General features: G+C 34.5%; 1 protein-coding gene across 3 annotated transcripts in view; it reads left to right on the top strand.

The window, feature by feature from the left end:
• LOC138315077 (calcitonin gene-related peptide type 1 receptor-like) overlaps positions 1-17,640 on the top strand; it is a 77,981-nt gene that overhangs the window by 48,080 nt on the left and 12,261 nt on the right. For all 3 annotated transcript variants that reach the window (XM_069255812.1, XM_069255811.1, XM_069255810.1), the window contains 6 exons: positions 6,571-6,680; positions 8,965-9,056; positions 9,636-9,783; positions 10,999-11,149; positions 11,922-11,988; positions 17,491-17,557. In XM_069255812.1, coding sequence (XP_069111913.1) covers positions 6,571-6,680; positions 8,965-9,056; positions 9,636-9,783; positions 10,999-11,149; positions 11,922-11,988; positions 17,491-17,557 — 635 coding nt within the window. The remainder of the gene's footprint in view (positions 1-6,570; positions 6,681-8,964; positions 9,057-9,635; positions 9,784-10,998; positions 11,150-11,921; positions 11,989-17,490; positions 17,558-17,640) is intronic.

Here is a 17,640-nt window from a genome sequence, read left to right as displayed (position 1 = left end):
CATTTATCAGCAAGTAGACACTTAAAAGACAAGCCACAGCTGTTTCATGTGCTTTATCATGGTGGTATTTAATGACAATCATATACTGGTATATACTACATGTCTATATTTTTTCATATTAATTATAATATTTAGTTCATGCCATCCATTTCATTTTGTTTTAATGCCCATGAATAGCTGTCCAGACTTCGTCCATTGAAAAATGACGAAATACACAGATAATTGACCACTCGTGAGTCCGTCTGTAAAATAGTGCCTGTTGTAGCACAGTTCCAGACGCGTCTTGGAAAGGCGTTTCCCCATCATCAACCCGACCGGCGCCATCAGAAACAGCTCAGCTATATATATATAAATCTTAGAATATTTAAAACATAAAATAACGTCTTGAACACCAGCACAGACTGCTTTTAACCTTGAGGATCTTTTTCTTACTGATATCGTGTGTCTTTAAGGCTAGTCATAGTTGATGATAACATCTAATAGAAATCCACATAAATTTATAAGCCAGCATTTCTACTCCAAACGTCATTTTAAAACCCTCTATACCTCCGATACAATATTTTCAGAGGGAAACCGAAACTGGAGCAATAGCGTTTCGTTAAGCCCACTACAATATCCAATAGAATGAGGTTGTGGTCATTGATAAACTCATCGATAAACACCGTAGATATACGTATCTTACCCGCACAACTGTCTTTATTTAATTCATTTTTTCCAATCAACGCACTGTCCATATGCAGATAGATAGAAGTTTAAGTTGAGAAAATGTTGGGTTTTTTTCTATACGAGACAAAGACAACCATATATGATTAAATTGAAGTTTAAACAAAATCCTTAGCGTTCCAACATATCATTTAGTATTTATCTAAAGTTATGCTTGATAAATATTTCGGGCAATAATACGTTACTGAATAACGTTTGTAATGGTCATGCGGGTAGGGTAGGTAGAATTGTACCCGACGCCCCTATAGCATGATCGTAAAAGGCGACTAAGTTTTGGATCTTATCTTTTATCTTCTTCCTAACTACCTTCCGAACGTCTCCATTGACACCACCTCGTTTTTGGTATTCTGTTGAGCGCTCGCCCTTGTGAAGTAGGCTCTAGGTACATACACACTACACACCGCATATCAAAGGTATACATATACAATACATAAATACAAAAAGGAAACGGTGAAAACGGTCACATCCCCTCATCACATCCCTTGATGAATTGGTCATAGATGGGCTATTGGATCACCTTTTTTCACGATATGTTCGTTGGTTTGGGAGAATTCACACGGTGGCCAAGGTGAACATACCAAATTACAAAGGTTATGATGATAGCCCCATGGCCCAGATATACTAGTAGGATGGATGACCACGGAGAACATGGCAGATTGGGGTATTTATCATGATTCCTTTAACACTGAACATGAGCTCATGGGACTAAAACAGTATAACAAGCGAGGCTCTGTAGTAGAACCAAATAGAAAGATTAGCCAATCAATAAAACTAGTGCTGGTCAGGTGCCTAAAGACAAGGTCCAAACTGATCAATCAACAGTGTATACAAGTCGCAGTTTTTAAAATCTCCATTCCGGTTGCTCCATGTCAATTGTATCCAGTTGTTGAGGGATTTATCTAGTAATATGGCGATAGTAATGCATAGTATTATTATGTATATGTGGGGTACTAGGGGTATTGCTTTAATCAACTTCAAGTGAATGATATCTTTAACTCGGACTTTAAAAATCGTGTTATTCTGTGCACGCTGTATAAACATTACTTTAATCAACTGTACAGTGAAAGCGTGTTTAATGATTTGGTTTTAATCAGCTAATTATCATACCAATAGATAATGTAGTGTAATGACCTACACTAGATGTAGGTACTAGTTCAATGTGCAATAATCACAATCATTACATGTTGTGGATGAAGAAGGTAGTGTATATGGTTATTGTAAATATTTTTTCCATTCTCCCAACGAAAATCTTTTTATCTTAAATCTTAATATTTTTAAAAACGAACTAATTAAATATAAATGTAGTTCAAAATAATTCACAAATCACAAATGTCGTTTGATTTTAACAAATTAAATTAAAGGCCCACTACCTTTCCGAAAGAAAAAATAAAGGTGTCTTAAAAACAACAATAACATAAGAAAACATAAATAAACTTACCTCAGATTAATTTACAACACCAAACAAATTATTCCTTGTGTAGTCTATGTTAACACTCTGTCTTCATGGTGTTTTTTTTTTTTTTTTTTCAAGACATTTGATAATACATAACATAATAAAGGCACATACACATTCACTCAGACATACCATATACAGTATACATGTATAGTAATTGCATACATATGTAGTACATACATACATTTATACATATATTACATAGATTTATACATACACACATATAACGTAAATCATATATATAGTAGTTGCATATTTCCTTATAAACATACATACTTACATAGATACACATACAAGCATACTTACATACACTACGTACATACATACTACATACATATTACAAAGACACCCTAACATATGCACACACACTTACACACCCTTTTACACCCTCACACACTCTTACCTCATACGCAACAGAAAAAAAACATCACAGAGAAATTCTGCCCGAGGAGGAGATTCATGACAGTCTAACCCGAGGCTTGCCGAGGGTAGAAATGTTCTGTCCTACCCTTTAGGTAGGGAATGATCCTTTTCTGTTCCAGTAATTTTCAAAACAGAAAGAAAAGAAAAACGACAAATACGCGATTTCAAAAAGATAAAAAAAAGTCAAACTGAACTGTATCGAATTGGGGATTTGTTTAACTTTGTCAAAACTCGTTTCACTGTGACAAACAAGGTTTTTTTATCATTTTGAAATTATTTAAAGTTCAAGAAATATAAGATATATTGTATCAAAACCTTTTTTACTGTACAGTGTAATGTTATTTCTATATGACGTTTTACAGCTTCCGGAGTATCACGCGAATATGTTCTACGCGTGCAGAATGCCTTGGGTTAGCCAGAAATTTTACCCTCATCGAAAGTGCATGCATCTCTGTCTGGTGGGTTAGAATACGTCTTAGCATAGGAGGCAAGGAGCGAATGTGACACTGCCAACGGTTTCCTAAAGACATAACAAAATAACTTCATTCCAAAGTTTGAACTGTTTCGCTGTCAAACACACGTATTAGAGCTAAATGCATACGTTTACATTTCTAATTGTAATAATGGTACGGTTGATTATATGTGTTGTATCCGTTACGAAATTAACCTTAATTAATCTTAATTAAAAAGCGTTCAGTTACTGACGTAATCTGGCTTGTCTGGACGACCGCCAGTCACATGTGGTCTGGCGTGTTGGTACAGAAAAACATAAGGTTGTATTTAAAAAAAAAAACATTGGCTATAGTCCAAAGTGCGGACGCTAATTTAATTCTAACTGTATCTAAAATTCTCTAAACGTGTCTGCTTTATAGAACTCACTTGACTTACGTTATGACTTTGTTAAAGCAACACTGAACGTCTGTACATATAATTAGGACCATCTCGCCCATATGATGAAGGCTCTGTGATATGATCTGTCCTCTGGCTGAGATACACCATAGTGTATAAAAGTGGTAGTTTCTGCTTCTGCGTAGCGCTCAGCTTAAAGGGAATGGAACGACTGGTTTGCTTGTTGTCATTATAATGTGACTGGGTGGAGTGTGTTTATTTTCTTTGGTGGTATGCTTCGGCGATATAACATTATAAAAGGGGCAAGAGTTCCACTATTACAAGATGACGCATATACCGCAGCCTCCCAGACATACACAACGCACTTGATACACGCAACATATTGCATTCATAATGACCTCAAATGACCATGGCTGTTAAAGGGATGTTAATGTAATCAAACAAGCAAGCAATCAAACTCCGACTGACACCTTGTTATTGTAAATATTACGAATGGATCGAAGTCCTAAAACTGACTGTTGATAACTGACACATACATAACCATAATAACACATAGCTTCACATTGATGATATAATATTAATCAAAATGTGGTATTTGAATGGTTAAATATAAAGTGTGTATGTTTATTGGAAACTTTTTGTCTATTTCATAGTGTTATCACACTGAAATATATTGTTGAAGACTCCAAACAACACAGCACACTCATCCACATTACACTAACAATGGGTAAACCTGTCGCCCCGCCCCTCGTACTGAGCTCTTATCAGAAAACCACTATAATATAGTATGTTTAGATTAGGGATTATAAACGTGAGCTTTCCTCACAGGAGCGACCTCCCAATGTTACAAACACAATGGTGTGTAAAAGAAACATTAGGAAGTAGAAAGAGATACCTTTAGTCGCCTTTTACAACACCATGTAACAAATACAATTACTTCGCCCTACCTACATGGTAAGCTAACATTGTCTGTCCATTTTAGGTCACCTGAGACGAAGTCTCAAGTGACCTATTCTAATCGCCTTTTGTCCGTCGTCGTACGTCGTGCGTCGTGCGTCGTCCGTCGTGTGTTCGTAAACAATTTACATTTTCGACTTCTTCTCAAAAACTGCTGAAGCAATTTCAATGAAATTTTGCACAAACCTTCTAAGATATAAGGCCAAAATTGTGAATTATATGCTTTGTTTTCATAGGAAATTAGTCAAACTGGGTTAAATTATTAGCAAATCATTAACCTGAGAAAGCATTTAAACATCATATCCATATTGGTCCTGGCCGACCCCCAGGGGCCAGAGGGGCGGGGCCAAAATGGGTCAAAATGGCTAAACTTTAAAAAAAAAAAGAATCTTTTTTTGAATTCACAGGTTTGATGGAACCAAATAATCTTCATAGTTTAAAAAGTGAAATTTATAAAATCACTGACACTGACTGACTTCTAGTTTGGTTTTGTAGTTTAACGTTGGCAAAGCAAATAGGAATTTTAAGCTTAAGGTTTGGTAACATAATACACTAACTATCAAAATGGAAACAAATAAAACAATTCTAATACGAAGGATCAACTTTAAAGTTTATTCTAATTCGTAAATACTTTTTACAGATTTGAACCAACTTTTCAATGCTCTTTCTGTATCAGCACTCAGGTGACTGTCAAGGCCTCTTGGGCCTCTTGTATATATATTAGTCTTAATTGTAAGGTTTAGATAACGTTGCGGGTATTCGTTATCTTTGAATCGTATTAAGAGATGCGCTGTGACATATAAAAATCCAAATAAAAAAATAATAGAGATTTAACGATGAAATTATACAAATGCATTAAATTAAGATCAACGCTGGAGTACTTTTGCATATTTTTTAAAATTAGATTTAATCAATATACGATTGATCTGACAATTGTGTGAAATAACATTTAAAAAACAACACTTATAAAGAGGTTTCAGTAAATATATAAGGCGATTGAAAACATGAAGTAGTTTTATAAACAATACGTTCGCATTTCTTACACTTTGTTTAGTCATATGGACTGGACTATAGAACAAAGGTATACTACATCTGCACCCATTAAACAATCCATAAGCTTCCAAGATGACACTAATAGCATGAGGATATTTAAATGTTTCATTTTAAGACCGTTTATGAATTCAAATGTAAATTTTAATTACACAAAAAGATGCCATATCATTAGCAGCAGATCATACATGTAGATAAAGCATGAAGACCATTGGTGTGTTAAATTGGCTAGTTTTTGAATACGCGCATATTAATTTAGAGGACTGTGTTTTTATTTATCTGATAAACAAAACACAGGTGAGCAATATGTGAACATGTAGTATAGAGAACAGTGTGACTGACGTACTCTTGTGTTAGCACATGATCAAACCTGTGTAAAAGGGTGAATACGTCACCTACAGATCGTGGAGTACATAAATATTATTGATATTAATTATTGAGGACTGGGAGACAACTAAAACGTTCTTTTGTCAAACGTCTTCCTTGAAGTAGTCTCGTGTTTACCTCAAAGTTAAGCATTCCCCTAGCCTACGATTGATGCTTCTGTTTGTCGCTCAGTAATAACCATGGGTATTTAGAGTTATCGTGGTAAACATGTGTATAGCTATCGTACATAGTCATCCTGAATACACAGTGGACTCGCCGCATCAATATCCTTAAATGCCATAGCTGTTTGAAGCGTATTAAATACAGTTAGTTGTAACACCAAAACGTAACTCTAAAGTTAACACTCTGTGTACTTTTCCGCTTTTTTTGGTAGAAATTAGAAAGAATTATACTGTAATCAAATTACATCGCAAATCGTATTTGCTAATGAAATTACAAATTTAGAAGAATTTGCATTAATCTCATGCACTGCTTGTACATCGGCTCTGGTTTTTTTCTGACCACCTTGCCAAAAGTCACTCCAAATAAGTATAGATTGTTGGTGCTAATACATATCGCTAAAACTAAATTCTGATTCTGTAGAAAGATTAAATATTACGTTTAATGTCAAAGATTTTTATTCCTACGAAAAACACATCGCGAATTTGAGAAAATATCTTCCCGTGAACGGAATGACTTGATAGGTTTTGAAAAGAATAATAACCATACAATGCATTTTTTCATTGCAGCTCAGGCGTATAAAGTTTGTACGGAGAACGGCACATGGTTTACACGAACAGATATCAGGACTGGACGAACATATGAATGGACCAATTACTCAACGTGTGTCGATATCGAGGTGAGTCGGACGTTAAGGTTAAACAAAGTACGAACATCAAAATCGCCACAAATTACACACAGGTCGTCCTGACCTTCTTAAATGACCTTAACTTCTAATAGGACGTAAATCCTAATCTCCTAACCAACCAACATAGTCACCAGGGGTTACTTAGCAACCAATTTATTTCGACCTGCCAATTTTGTCGCTGATCATTGACCTAAAACATTTCATTGTATCGATAGTTTTGGTTCAAATTATACATCTTGTCTTTTGTTAAATCCCTATCACCGGTTGTCTAGCAGTACATCTGGACACTGGTTTAGATTAATTTGGTTATAAGTCAATTTATTGACAAAAAAGAGGATTTCAATTATAAATTGTTCAATTGCTGTAAACCAAAACACTTAAAGTCGTCTCTTGGTGTCAGTATTTAGTCGACAATAATTCCGTTACATGTGTAATTTTGTTACAAAGGACCGTGTTCAGTGGGACCGGACCTTTTGTAAGAACGATGCCATCCTCAATGTATCTTCATTTCAATACTTTATTTGATCATGTTTTGAATATGTTGTTATCTAGTGTTATACAACAACACAATCAATTTTGTTGTTTAATGTGCAAAACAATTCCTTCATATCATTAAGGCATCTAATACCTTTTAATGGTGATACCACGCACCATTAAGCAAACATATATTGCATACAGTGACTGCATCAATGAACAATTATTGGATGTCAGTTTTATGGGATCACCCTTTAATAGGTACGTGGCTATCGGAGTGTGTCTATGAAATTATAAGTACGTAATATATAGCTGAATGTCTCAATTAATGTCTTAGACACAATCGTGTATTAACGCGACAAACCACAACATACGATGTATCCTCAGTTCATACGAGTCTTTTCTGCGTTTTGAAAAAAAATATCAAAATAATATATTTGTTGCCGAAACCCGAAATTACAAGTTTTACGCGGGTCTTGACACAAATGAATTACTTATTACAAGCGTTGAGTAGAGGACAAATTATCTGGTACATTTTCCGATATCAACACACATAATAGGATATTCCAAGTACCGACATTGAGAGGTCTGTATATAGTTCTAAATTATATTACATTTTCCTAGGATACACATTTCTCTAAACAGGATTACAAAGCAGAAATAGCTTTTACCATATCTAAACTCGCCATTAGAGGAACATCTACCTTAGTATGCTTTACACGATTCCCTAACACAATTGGAGCAGTCATCGGAGGTTAAGCACCCGAGTAGATCTTATACGCCTCTATCACTGCTTAGATTGGTTAGGGTTCTATGCTAGGTGTGTCCTCTATGTAGAACAATACAACATTTATTGGTATTTGGACTGTTCGAGGTGAATGTACCGCAATACCGTTGTTAATGCATTGGAAGTGACAGCTTGGAAGTGACCTCTCAGCTAGCTTTCATTTGATTCATAACCTTTGGCTATCACGTCCATCGCCATTCGTACGCCAGTATGTAACATAATCATTTAATTCCTGAGCTAGTATACAAATAACCTGGCTGTAAAAAGATCGGTTTGTCCACATTCGTAGTGGTATTGAAAACAGTGAGTGGTTACACACATCTGGGTTACAGGTCATCTGAGTACCATATTGTCAATTTCTTGAAATCATATACCCGGACAACCTCACATTTCACTTACATGTGAAACCATGTCAGCGAAAACCTACATCTTTTCAAAATATTTAGATGCGCATGTTGAATCTTATGGCGAAAGGTTCAGATGTCAACGAAATTAAGTCAATAACTTTCATGCATGTTTCTGTGGTTCTTTTGTGCGAATAAATTCTAAACGATTGCAATAACACCACATATAGTTGTATCAAGACAAATAAAGAAGTACATTTCGTATAAAGCCTTAATAGGGACATTCTTTTGATTGAATTCGAAAACAGTTCACACAAATGTAAGGAAATATGGGGTGTGTGACCAATATCACACCACACGTGCCATTAGCAATTTCTTGACATTTCTAATTTATATATGTCATATATGCTGAATCAAGCAATTATAATGTCTAGATACCTGAACAGTTTTTATTGAGCCATGCAATCATTGTGTTGAATTTTAAATAAGGTTTTTTTTAAAAAACCTCTAATGACCCATTTTAAGTAATGTTTCTAAAGTGTTTCCTCAAGCATATCTCCTTTGTTCTGGTATGATAACCTGTAAATCATTTGCTATACACATTTTGACAACTTTATATTTGCCTATAGCGTTGCCATACGATACATATCCGTCATGTTTTGTTTTCCAGAAAAACCAACAACTTGTGTACATTAGTTTAGTATGCAATCTTATCAGTATAATACTTCTGGTCCCGTCATGTATTGTGTTCCTGGCGTTCAGGTAAGTTGACATCCTTCAAATGTTGCACCATTATCATTGCAGATGTATGTATTGTATGAATTTGGAAACATCTTTTATATCTATATAACCGTATGCGTTCTCTTGCAAGACAAAATTTACATATATATTTGCTGTTAATTTACGTTCGGCATACAGAAACTGTTTCGGCCGTTCTCATAATTATATGACCAGGTGGTTTTTTTTCTGAACGGGCATCCAAGTATGGCTGTTGTCATTTAAGATGTAAGTTTGATTTAGCATTGATGTCAATATTTGTTAAATTTGTGTTTGCAAACTGTGCAGCGGATTCTCATCAATGCTTATAATTGATTTTAGGCAATCTGATAAAATGTAACGTTACCATAACATCGGGTTCTCATGCCATTCTTGGATTTTTTTCATAGTGGTATGGAAGAAACAATTGAAAACAGAAAGCCATATTTAGTATGAAAAATAATAATAATTTGTTTTGATGTCCATTTCAGAAATCGTATTACCTGTAGTTTGGTAGATCTTACTTAAAACTATTTTGTAAGTCGTCTTTTATCTCTAGCTGATACGATAGTGTTCTGTTTGTAGACAACTACGGGTACAACAAAGGATCCGTCTCCATGTGTGCCTGTTCCTCTCCTTCATTATGACAGCCGTACTCACCATTCTCTGGGATTTTCTCGTCGACTATGACAGAGTTAAAAATAACGAGGATAGTGTGATGCTTCGAAACACGGTAGGTGATCAAAAACTAATAACCGAGCTTAAGCTGTACTCAAAGTATTAAATAATGGTTAATATGACAATCAAATAAATGTGCGCAAGACTCACGCAAGACTAACAGAACCAGGGGATTTTACGTTATAATCACAGATTGAATACCATTAACTATCTAATGGAATTTAGTGGGATTATGTCTACAGGAAGTGGGATCCCAAACCGTGTAACACATATTTATTGTGACATTGACCTGATTCATAAACATAGTCCATGGATCGATTATAAAAAAATTAATTTTAGTGGTTCCATTACCATATTATGACCCCTAGACTTTGCATATATTTACTGCCCATTTGGCCTAATTGGTGAAGGTCATTCGCAACTATAAAAAATAGCGGGTATTAGGGCTGAAATAAAGAAATCAACACACTCAACAGCCGTACAGGGGCGCACTGAAGGAGGGAAATTAAACAGTTTAACCATTGACCATTAGAGAGTCCCAGCCCAATTCAATTAGCCCTAAGGTTACATCTGTGACATCTTTATCTTGCAGGAACAGCCTTGATCCAAATACCTAAAATGCTAATTGCCGGTTGGCCTGCTGAGTAGTTGAATAATTATTTCAAATGAAACATAATGGAGGTGACCTACCAATGCATTATTGACAGGTCTCTTCGTTCTAGATTAATGTATTTGTATGAAGAGATATAACGGAAGTAATACAATTGGAACAAAATCCCAAAGAGATGTTAAATTATTACAAGTGTTGCGACAATGTTAATGATATACGGAAATCAGCAAAATTATATTTGAGGCCAAGACAATCCCGTCACGGATCATATTAGTGTAGCTGTTCTACTATTTTCTCTGTAATCTGAGCTGTAAATTATTTCTTTAGTGTTAACAAAATATGTCCTTTATAGCATCTAGCTAATGTGACAACGTTTGTTACTGTTGATTATAATGTTATATGTGTCCTTTTGAAAGTCAATGATTGATTATTAAGTAAAATTATTGGTAATTAACGTATCAAACAAGTTTGCCTACTTACAGAATTAAATTCGATTTGGTAACCTCTACATTAAGCCTATGGTAATGCATTTGAATATTTTACTTTGAATCTCTATGACAAAATATGATTTCAAATAGTTTTCTTATCAACAATATAAGATATATATTGTATATGGTATATGTATATATATCCATACTGTTAATACTGATCTTCTTGTAGGGCGGCTGTAAACTGCTGTACGTCCTTGTGCGGTATATCCAGATGTCCAATTACTTTTGGATGTTCTGTGAGGGTTTCTATCTCCATCGACTCATCGTGCATGCATTTGAAGTACCAAAGACTTTGATTGGATATTTCATATTTGGCTGGGGTGCGTATAAGTGATCAATTTTTAACATTTATACTGGGTAATGTTGATATACAGTATTGACGAATACAGACTGTCAAACGGTTAATATTAATATGTAAACTGATTAGCCCTCAACTTTGTTGATGATATTTTAGTTGTTCTCACAGGAGGGTTTGCACTGTGTATTATGCGTCTGTGATCTGATTCGCAAATTTGTTTCTATGTTGGCGTATAAAGAAAACAGAATGTGACAACCTTAAGTAAATGACGACGCGAGATACATGTAATACAATTACAAGTGATAATAAAGTGATACAGTTGGCGTATTAGTGTACCCGTATATGATTACCACACATCTAAAACACTGTCATGCGTACTTTGCATTCTATCTGTCAGTTGTTGGTTTTTTATATAGGAAGAGTTATCTTCACGCTTTTTTATTAACAATTAATGACGTTGCTCGCAAACACAAACGACATCAACTATCTAATACTATCCCGGGTAGATACCTTTACTTATGGGGTTACGTTAAACTAAGTATAGAAAGTATTCAGAAAGTACAATCTCGTTTCTTGTTTGTGGTTTTGGCTCGATTAAGGTGTATTGAACGGTATGTATACATCATGCAATCAGAAGAACTACTAAAAATTAGCAATCCGTATACGAATCTGCCTTGAAAACACGACCGTACATAATTATTATATAAATAATAAGGTTTCTTTTTTTAATGCTACAAAAGACTTAAAATGGACGAATACTAATTAATATTCTTTTCACAATTCAATATTTGTAGGTGGTCCATGGATCCCCGTAATAGCGTATTCAATTATCCGAGCAGTGGATACAGACCTGGATAAAAGGTAGGTAATGGTGGACAGTGGATACAGACCTGGATAAAAGGTATGTAATGGTACAAAGTGGATACAGACCTGGATGAAAGGTATGTATTGGTGGACAGTGGATACAGACCTGGATGAAAGGTAGGTAATGGCTGACAGTGGATACAGACCTGGATAAAAGGTATGTAATGGTACAAAGTGAATACAGACCTGGATAAAAGGTATGTAATAGTACAAAGTGGATACAGACCTGGATAAAAAATAGGTAATGGCTGACAGTGGATACAGACCTGGATAAAAAGTAGGTAATGGCTGACAGTGGATACAGACCTGGATAAAAAGTAGTATTGATACACAGTGGATACAGATCTGGATAAAAGGTATGTAAGGCTACACAGTGGATACAGACCTGGATAAAAGGTAGGTATTGATACACAGTGGATACAGATCTGGATAAAAGGTAGGTATTGATATACAGTGGATACAGATCTGGATAAAAGGTAGGTATTGATATACAGTGGATACAGATCTGGATAAAATGTAGGTATTGATGGAGGTGTGATACCTATTTGACATATTTGGTTGTACATTAAGGCTTCACATTAAGGTAAATTATTCTAATATTAAGTCATGGCTAATCGTGATAGACTGGTAACTAAAATCAGAATCATAATGTTTAGTCCGATAAAAAAAATTCCACGGTTCCAATGATACTTTGTCCTCGTGAGACACCGATAACAGAAGCATATATGAAATAAAAAGGGTATTAACGTTTTACAAATCTCGTGTCAAGTTCGGTAAAACTGCACAACCTGACTTGGTAATAACTTTAATGCAGAGCATCTGATTCCATTTTCTGTTTGCTGATAAAAACCGAAATGAATAGCTTTTTTTTATTTCTAATTTGTTTTTCATCCAGTCAATTCCGGCACGACCAAAATTTGATCGACATAGCCGGATTACTCTCAAGCATTTCAATTCGACTCCGGAAATTCATTTACAATCAAAGTGACAAGTGACGAACAGATTGGATGGATTTAATTGCTAATTTGTTACTTGCGAAATAATTTGTTATTTTGTTATCGCGGTGAAATTTGCCCAGAGGAAAACGCGATGTAAAAAGTGCTTAACTACTTCGGTATGTTATGATGAATTCACTAGTCATAATCTTATACAATTTCTCTAATGTACGACGTGTAGATTTCCCCAATATGGTCATAGTGGATATTAGACTCAGAGTCTGCGGTTTCAATATATTCCAAAAAGCATTTCATGTCATCGCCCTGTTTGACGCAAGGAAGGAGTTGACACTGAGATTAAATCCTAATTCCGTTTTAGGATTCTAACTTCCGGTTTTGAGACAAAAAAAATCGCGACAAACTGTAGATAATGTGCCACACGCTGATCTAGACGGCAGATGTCGAATCATTCGTTTATTTCTGATCCGATATCATCTTTGTCTCAACAAGATATTCAAAAATCAATAGCTTAGATATGTATTAGCATCATGCAGAGAGGTCGAATATGAAAGTGAAACATGCTCTACTCAAACGGGTCATGGTAAATCACCGATTCTCGAAAGACTATGATAGATGGCATTATCACATAGTTTTGTGCATCGCTCGAATAGATCAATTCTATTATTCGTTGGTATAGGTTATAACGTATTTTAAGAGACTGTCATTGACATTTAATATCTAAAATTCTTTATAATTATGTTATCTTAATTGTTATAGAAGAAAAATATTATTTATAAGAAGAGATAATGGCAAACACATATAACTGTAACGGGGCTAGTCAGGTCTCTCAGAACGTATTAACACAAACCGATGTATTTTGTTGGTTTCAGCAAATATCTACTGTAGTTTTTAGTCATTGAGTTGATAATAATAATGGCAATCGTTGCATTCAGTTATTGGCCGGTTTGGAATATTGATTCATTTGCTTTTAAGTTTGTTTTAGGTTTCTAGGTGATAAGTTAAAAGCATTTCATCAAACTATAATTGCAATTTCTTTCTGTGATCACGCTGCATTGATTGCATTAAACATAAAGTGCCCACAGGAAAGCTAAAGATTAGGGTTTTACCTGCAATAGTTAGGTTCGTTAAGCCTAAAGAACAATCAATGAATATCATTAAGCGATAATGCACTTGGAGTAAAATGGTTCTTAACCGAAAGCGAATTAATTTTCCTTTGCAATCTTTCTTCCTATATATTACCACATGCACGCCACCTCTGGGTTGCGAGTTCAAATCCCATGTGCGACAGTTGCCAAGTACTGATCGTCGATCGGTGGTTTTCTCCAGGTAATCGGGCTTTTCTCCACCACCAGACAAACATGGCACGTCCTTTTAAAAAAGTCCACAGCTTTTAACAGAGCGTTATACTAATAAAACAATAAGCCTTAGATACATGTCTATTCTTCAGTTACAAATACATCGCTATTGGTCGGGGACCATTCCTGATCGGATTTTGAATTCACATATCTGTATTATATAATATCAAAAGACAGTATAGTTTTGGGTATATGAGATATATTGTGAAATATAAATGTATTCTATACGCGCTTTAGATATCAAATGAATATTTCTATTTGTCAACCTTAAATGCGCTCGAGAAAAAAAACGGAAAGTTAAAATTGAATTCAACGTAACAAAATAATTTGATCAGGTATTTCGAAATTGTTAAAATATAAATTTTAAAAAGATTGTATGGAGCATTTCCTGGTCATAATTTTCTGTTGGTCTTATAAATTAGATTTCAAAATCATAGAGTACGGAATCACATCTTTTTGTTGCATTGTTTTGAGATAGAGAGAGAGGAAAATATATGACTGTTGCAATTTTCCTTTGTAAAATTTGAAAAAGAATGGAAGCTATTATGATACCAGCATACATATCACAATCGAGAAACCGTGTGTAAAGCTTCTGTACCATCCCCGTACAAATAAGCTTACGCTTGTGACAAGAGATAGGTAAATCCAGTCTATCAATATGAAACGCATAAATATGATTAATGTTCAGTATCAATTTTGTAGCATTTCACACAATGTCCTACCTTTGACGCTTATCGAATTATCGGCGGATCATAGGCTTTAAAAGGAATATGTTCATATATATTGACTATATTATAAATATGACCAAATTGAGTAATGGGCAGTTGGTGTTATTCTATGTATATGGAAAATGTGTTGGATATGAGAAAATAAATGTTTTGAGATTTGAAATATTTGTGTACCGATACTTGTTTTAAAATGACCAAAGTTTAAACCCAGGACTGAGTCAGAACATAACACATTAAGATAGATCCTTGTTATGAAGGTTTTGCGAGTATAAAAATTATATCCTGTATAAAGTCTGGACGCCATTCAGTAGTTGTGGGGAACGCACTTATGCATTTATAATTTATGTTTTGAAATTATGGTAACAGAAATAAAGAAATAAGCGATCCTGAATGGATAGAAAAGAAACTATCGCGTTTTCTCATGAATTAATTGTTTATTAGGAGATTGGAGTGAAAACCAACTTTATGTCATGAGGTAATATTACGTTTAGTATTTGGTAGTGATGATTTGAACACAGTGAGAATGACAATTATATCTCATGAAATTCATTTAAAAGTTTAAACGAAAAATCGACTGGCGTTCCTTTAATTGTAGAAAGCATTGCTTGTTCAAAATACACGATCCCCATGACCCGTGTTGGAATTCTCTGGACGTATTTGTTATACACTACTCCCCAAGGCGTCATTCATCTTTATTTACTGGTAATAATAAATTGACGTGTTGTACTTATGGACGGTGAATACCCAGTAGTGCCAAAGTCTGTTTGCCGAAAATTAATGGCTCAAACTTGATGCTATACATATGGTTTGCTATCACTTTGATGTTTGTTATGAAGCGTATGGAGAATCTCAGCTATACAAGCATCTGGGTGATGGAGATCAATTAGAATTTAATGAATGACGTAAGCTCCTATCGTTTAGTGATTACAGTTATATTAACTTGTCTTTAACATTCTAACTATTCTCCAAAATATAATTGTGTTATCTGAGAATCTAAAAATACTTGTCGGCCATTATTTACCTTAAACACCTGTCGGCCAGTACTTCCACTACATACATTCAACATATCCAGGAGAACAGTATAAACAAATACTTTAAACCAACTTTCTTTCGCGGTAACTAAATTTAGCGATTCCCATTACAAGACAAGTTCGCGAAGATTAAAGGGACAATTTAGTAGTAAGAATACATTAAAATTTGCACATACATGTATATCGGAAACAAACCAGTTCTAATAGAAATGAGATAAGTTGGTTTTACTGTGATATGCTAGAAAAGCCCACTGTAGTGAAATGTATGTGAAATATTCAAACTTGCTCGCTGTCCGACACTACACATAGTGGGCGGATGTCTTGTATGCCGAACCCTGACCTTTGCCAGTGTAGTAAAACAATTTTGTCTAGAAATACTCAAATAGCTCTTACAGTAGTGTATTTACCTTATAAGATGCATGTTCTTGTCTAAAAATAATTCCATCAACTCCTTAATGGTTCTGTACTGCATTTGTTTAACGTGCATGACTTTGGCTCGGATATAGGTACAGTGTACATGTTGGGCCTCCTTAATCGTATTGATCGACGATTTGGAATTTCAACGGTATCTATCAAAATATTTAACAATGTCGGGGAATTTATCAGTATTTCTTGTTAAATATTTCATAATGAATGTAGAACAATACATTTATGTCATAATTTACTTCGTGGTTATGTAACATAATTAGCCTCACTGAAATGTCCCTTTAAAGTTATACATGTATGTGCCGTTACTTGGCGAAAAGTTGATATGCTATTTTTTTCTTCGTTAATCTATTGAAAACCATAAGGTTTGGTGAATTAGCTGTGAAAATCATTCAAATGACTTCAGATGTCTTATAAACATAAGTTACAACATTGCAATTATGTGCTGTAAAATAATTGTTTTTATGCCTTAGGTATGTTTAGATGGAAACAAATATTCAGAAATCACTTTACAATTACTAATAACACTGTAAAATGTGTAATGAAATTTTATACCACAATTTGGCTTTAAATTGTATGTACTCATTTCACTTCACTATTGATGTGAATAGATTTTCAGCTCTTATTTGTACATGTAAAATTAAAACCTATGCATTGAAAGTACTTTAATTTTCAAAAGGTGGTAATTTTTGGTGATAAATAACATATTAAAAGCTCATTTTGATTCGTGAGTATGAAAAATACGGCACGTATAACGTTAATATTGGCGGATTTAAAAATTGGATGGAAATTCCTTTCAATATATATGAAGTATGTATTTATTCGCTGAGATAAACTTTCGCAAATCTGCTCCGATTGCGAATTTCGCAAAATTAAATAGCATGCGAAATAATATTGGTTTACGGTAGTTTGTTGTTTTCGTTTAGTATAAACATAAGAAAAGCGTTTTAGCAGCACAGTTTGATAATACCATGATTCAATGTAACGTGATTATCTATTTCAGTTGCTGGGTGAATCACGCGGATGGATTTGAATACTTCATATACGTTCCATCACTGTTGACGTTAGCGGTGAGTGCATGTTAACATATTGTACAATTGTTGACCTATTTGTACATTCAACTTAATACGAGGAATATTATTAATGTTATAAA

Source organism: Argopecten irradians, chromosome 2, assembly GCF_041381155.1.
Source record: "Argopecten irradians isolate NY chromosome 2, Ai_NY, whole genome shotgun sequence".
NCBI classification, from domain to species: domain Eukaryota; kingdom Metazoa; phylum Mollusca; class Bivalvia; order Pectinida; family Pectinidae; genus Argopecten; species Argopecten irradians.
This window is presented reverse-complemented; position numbering and strand designations above follow the sequence as displayed.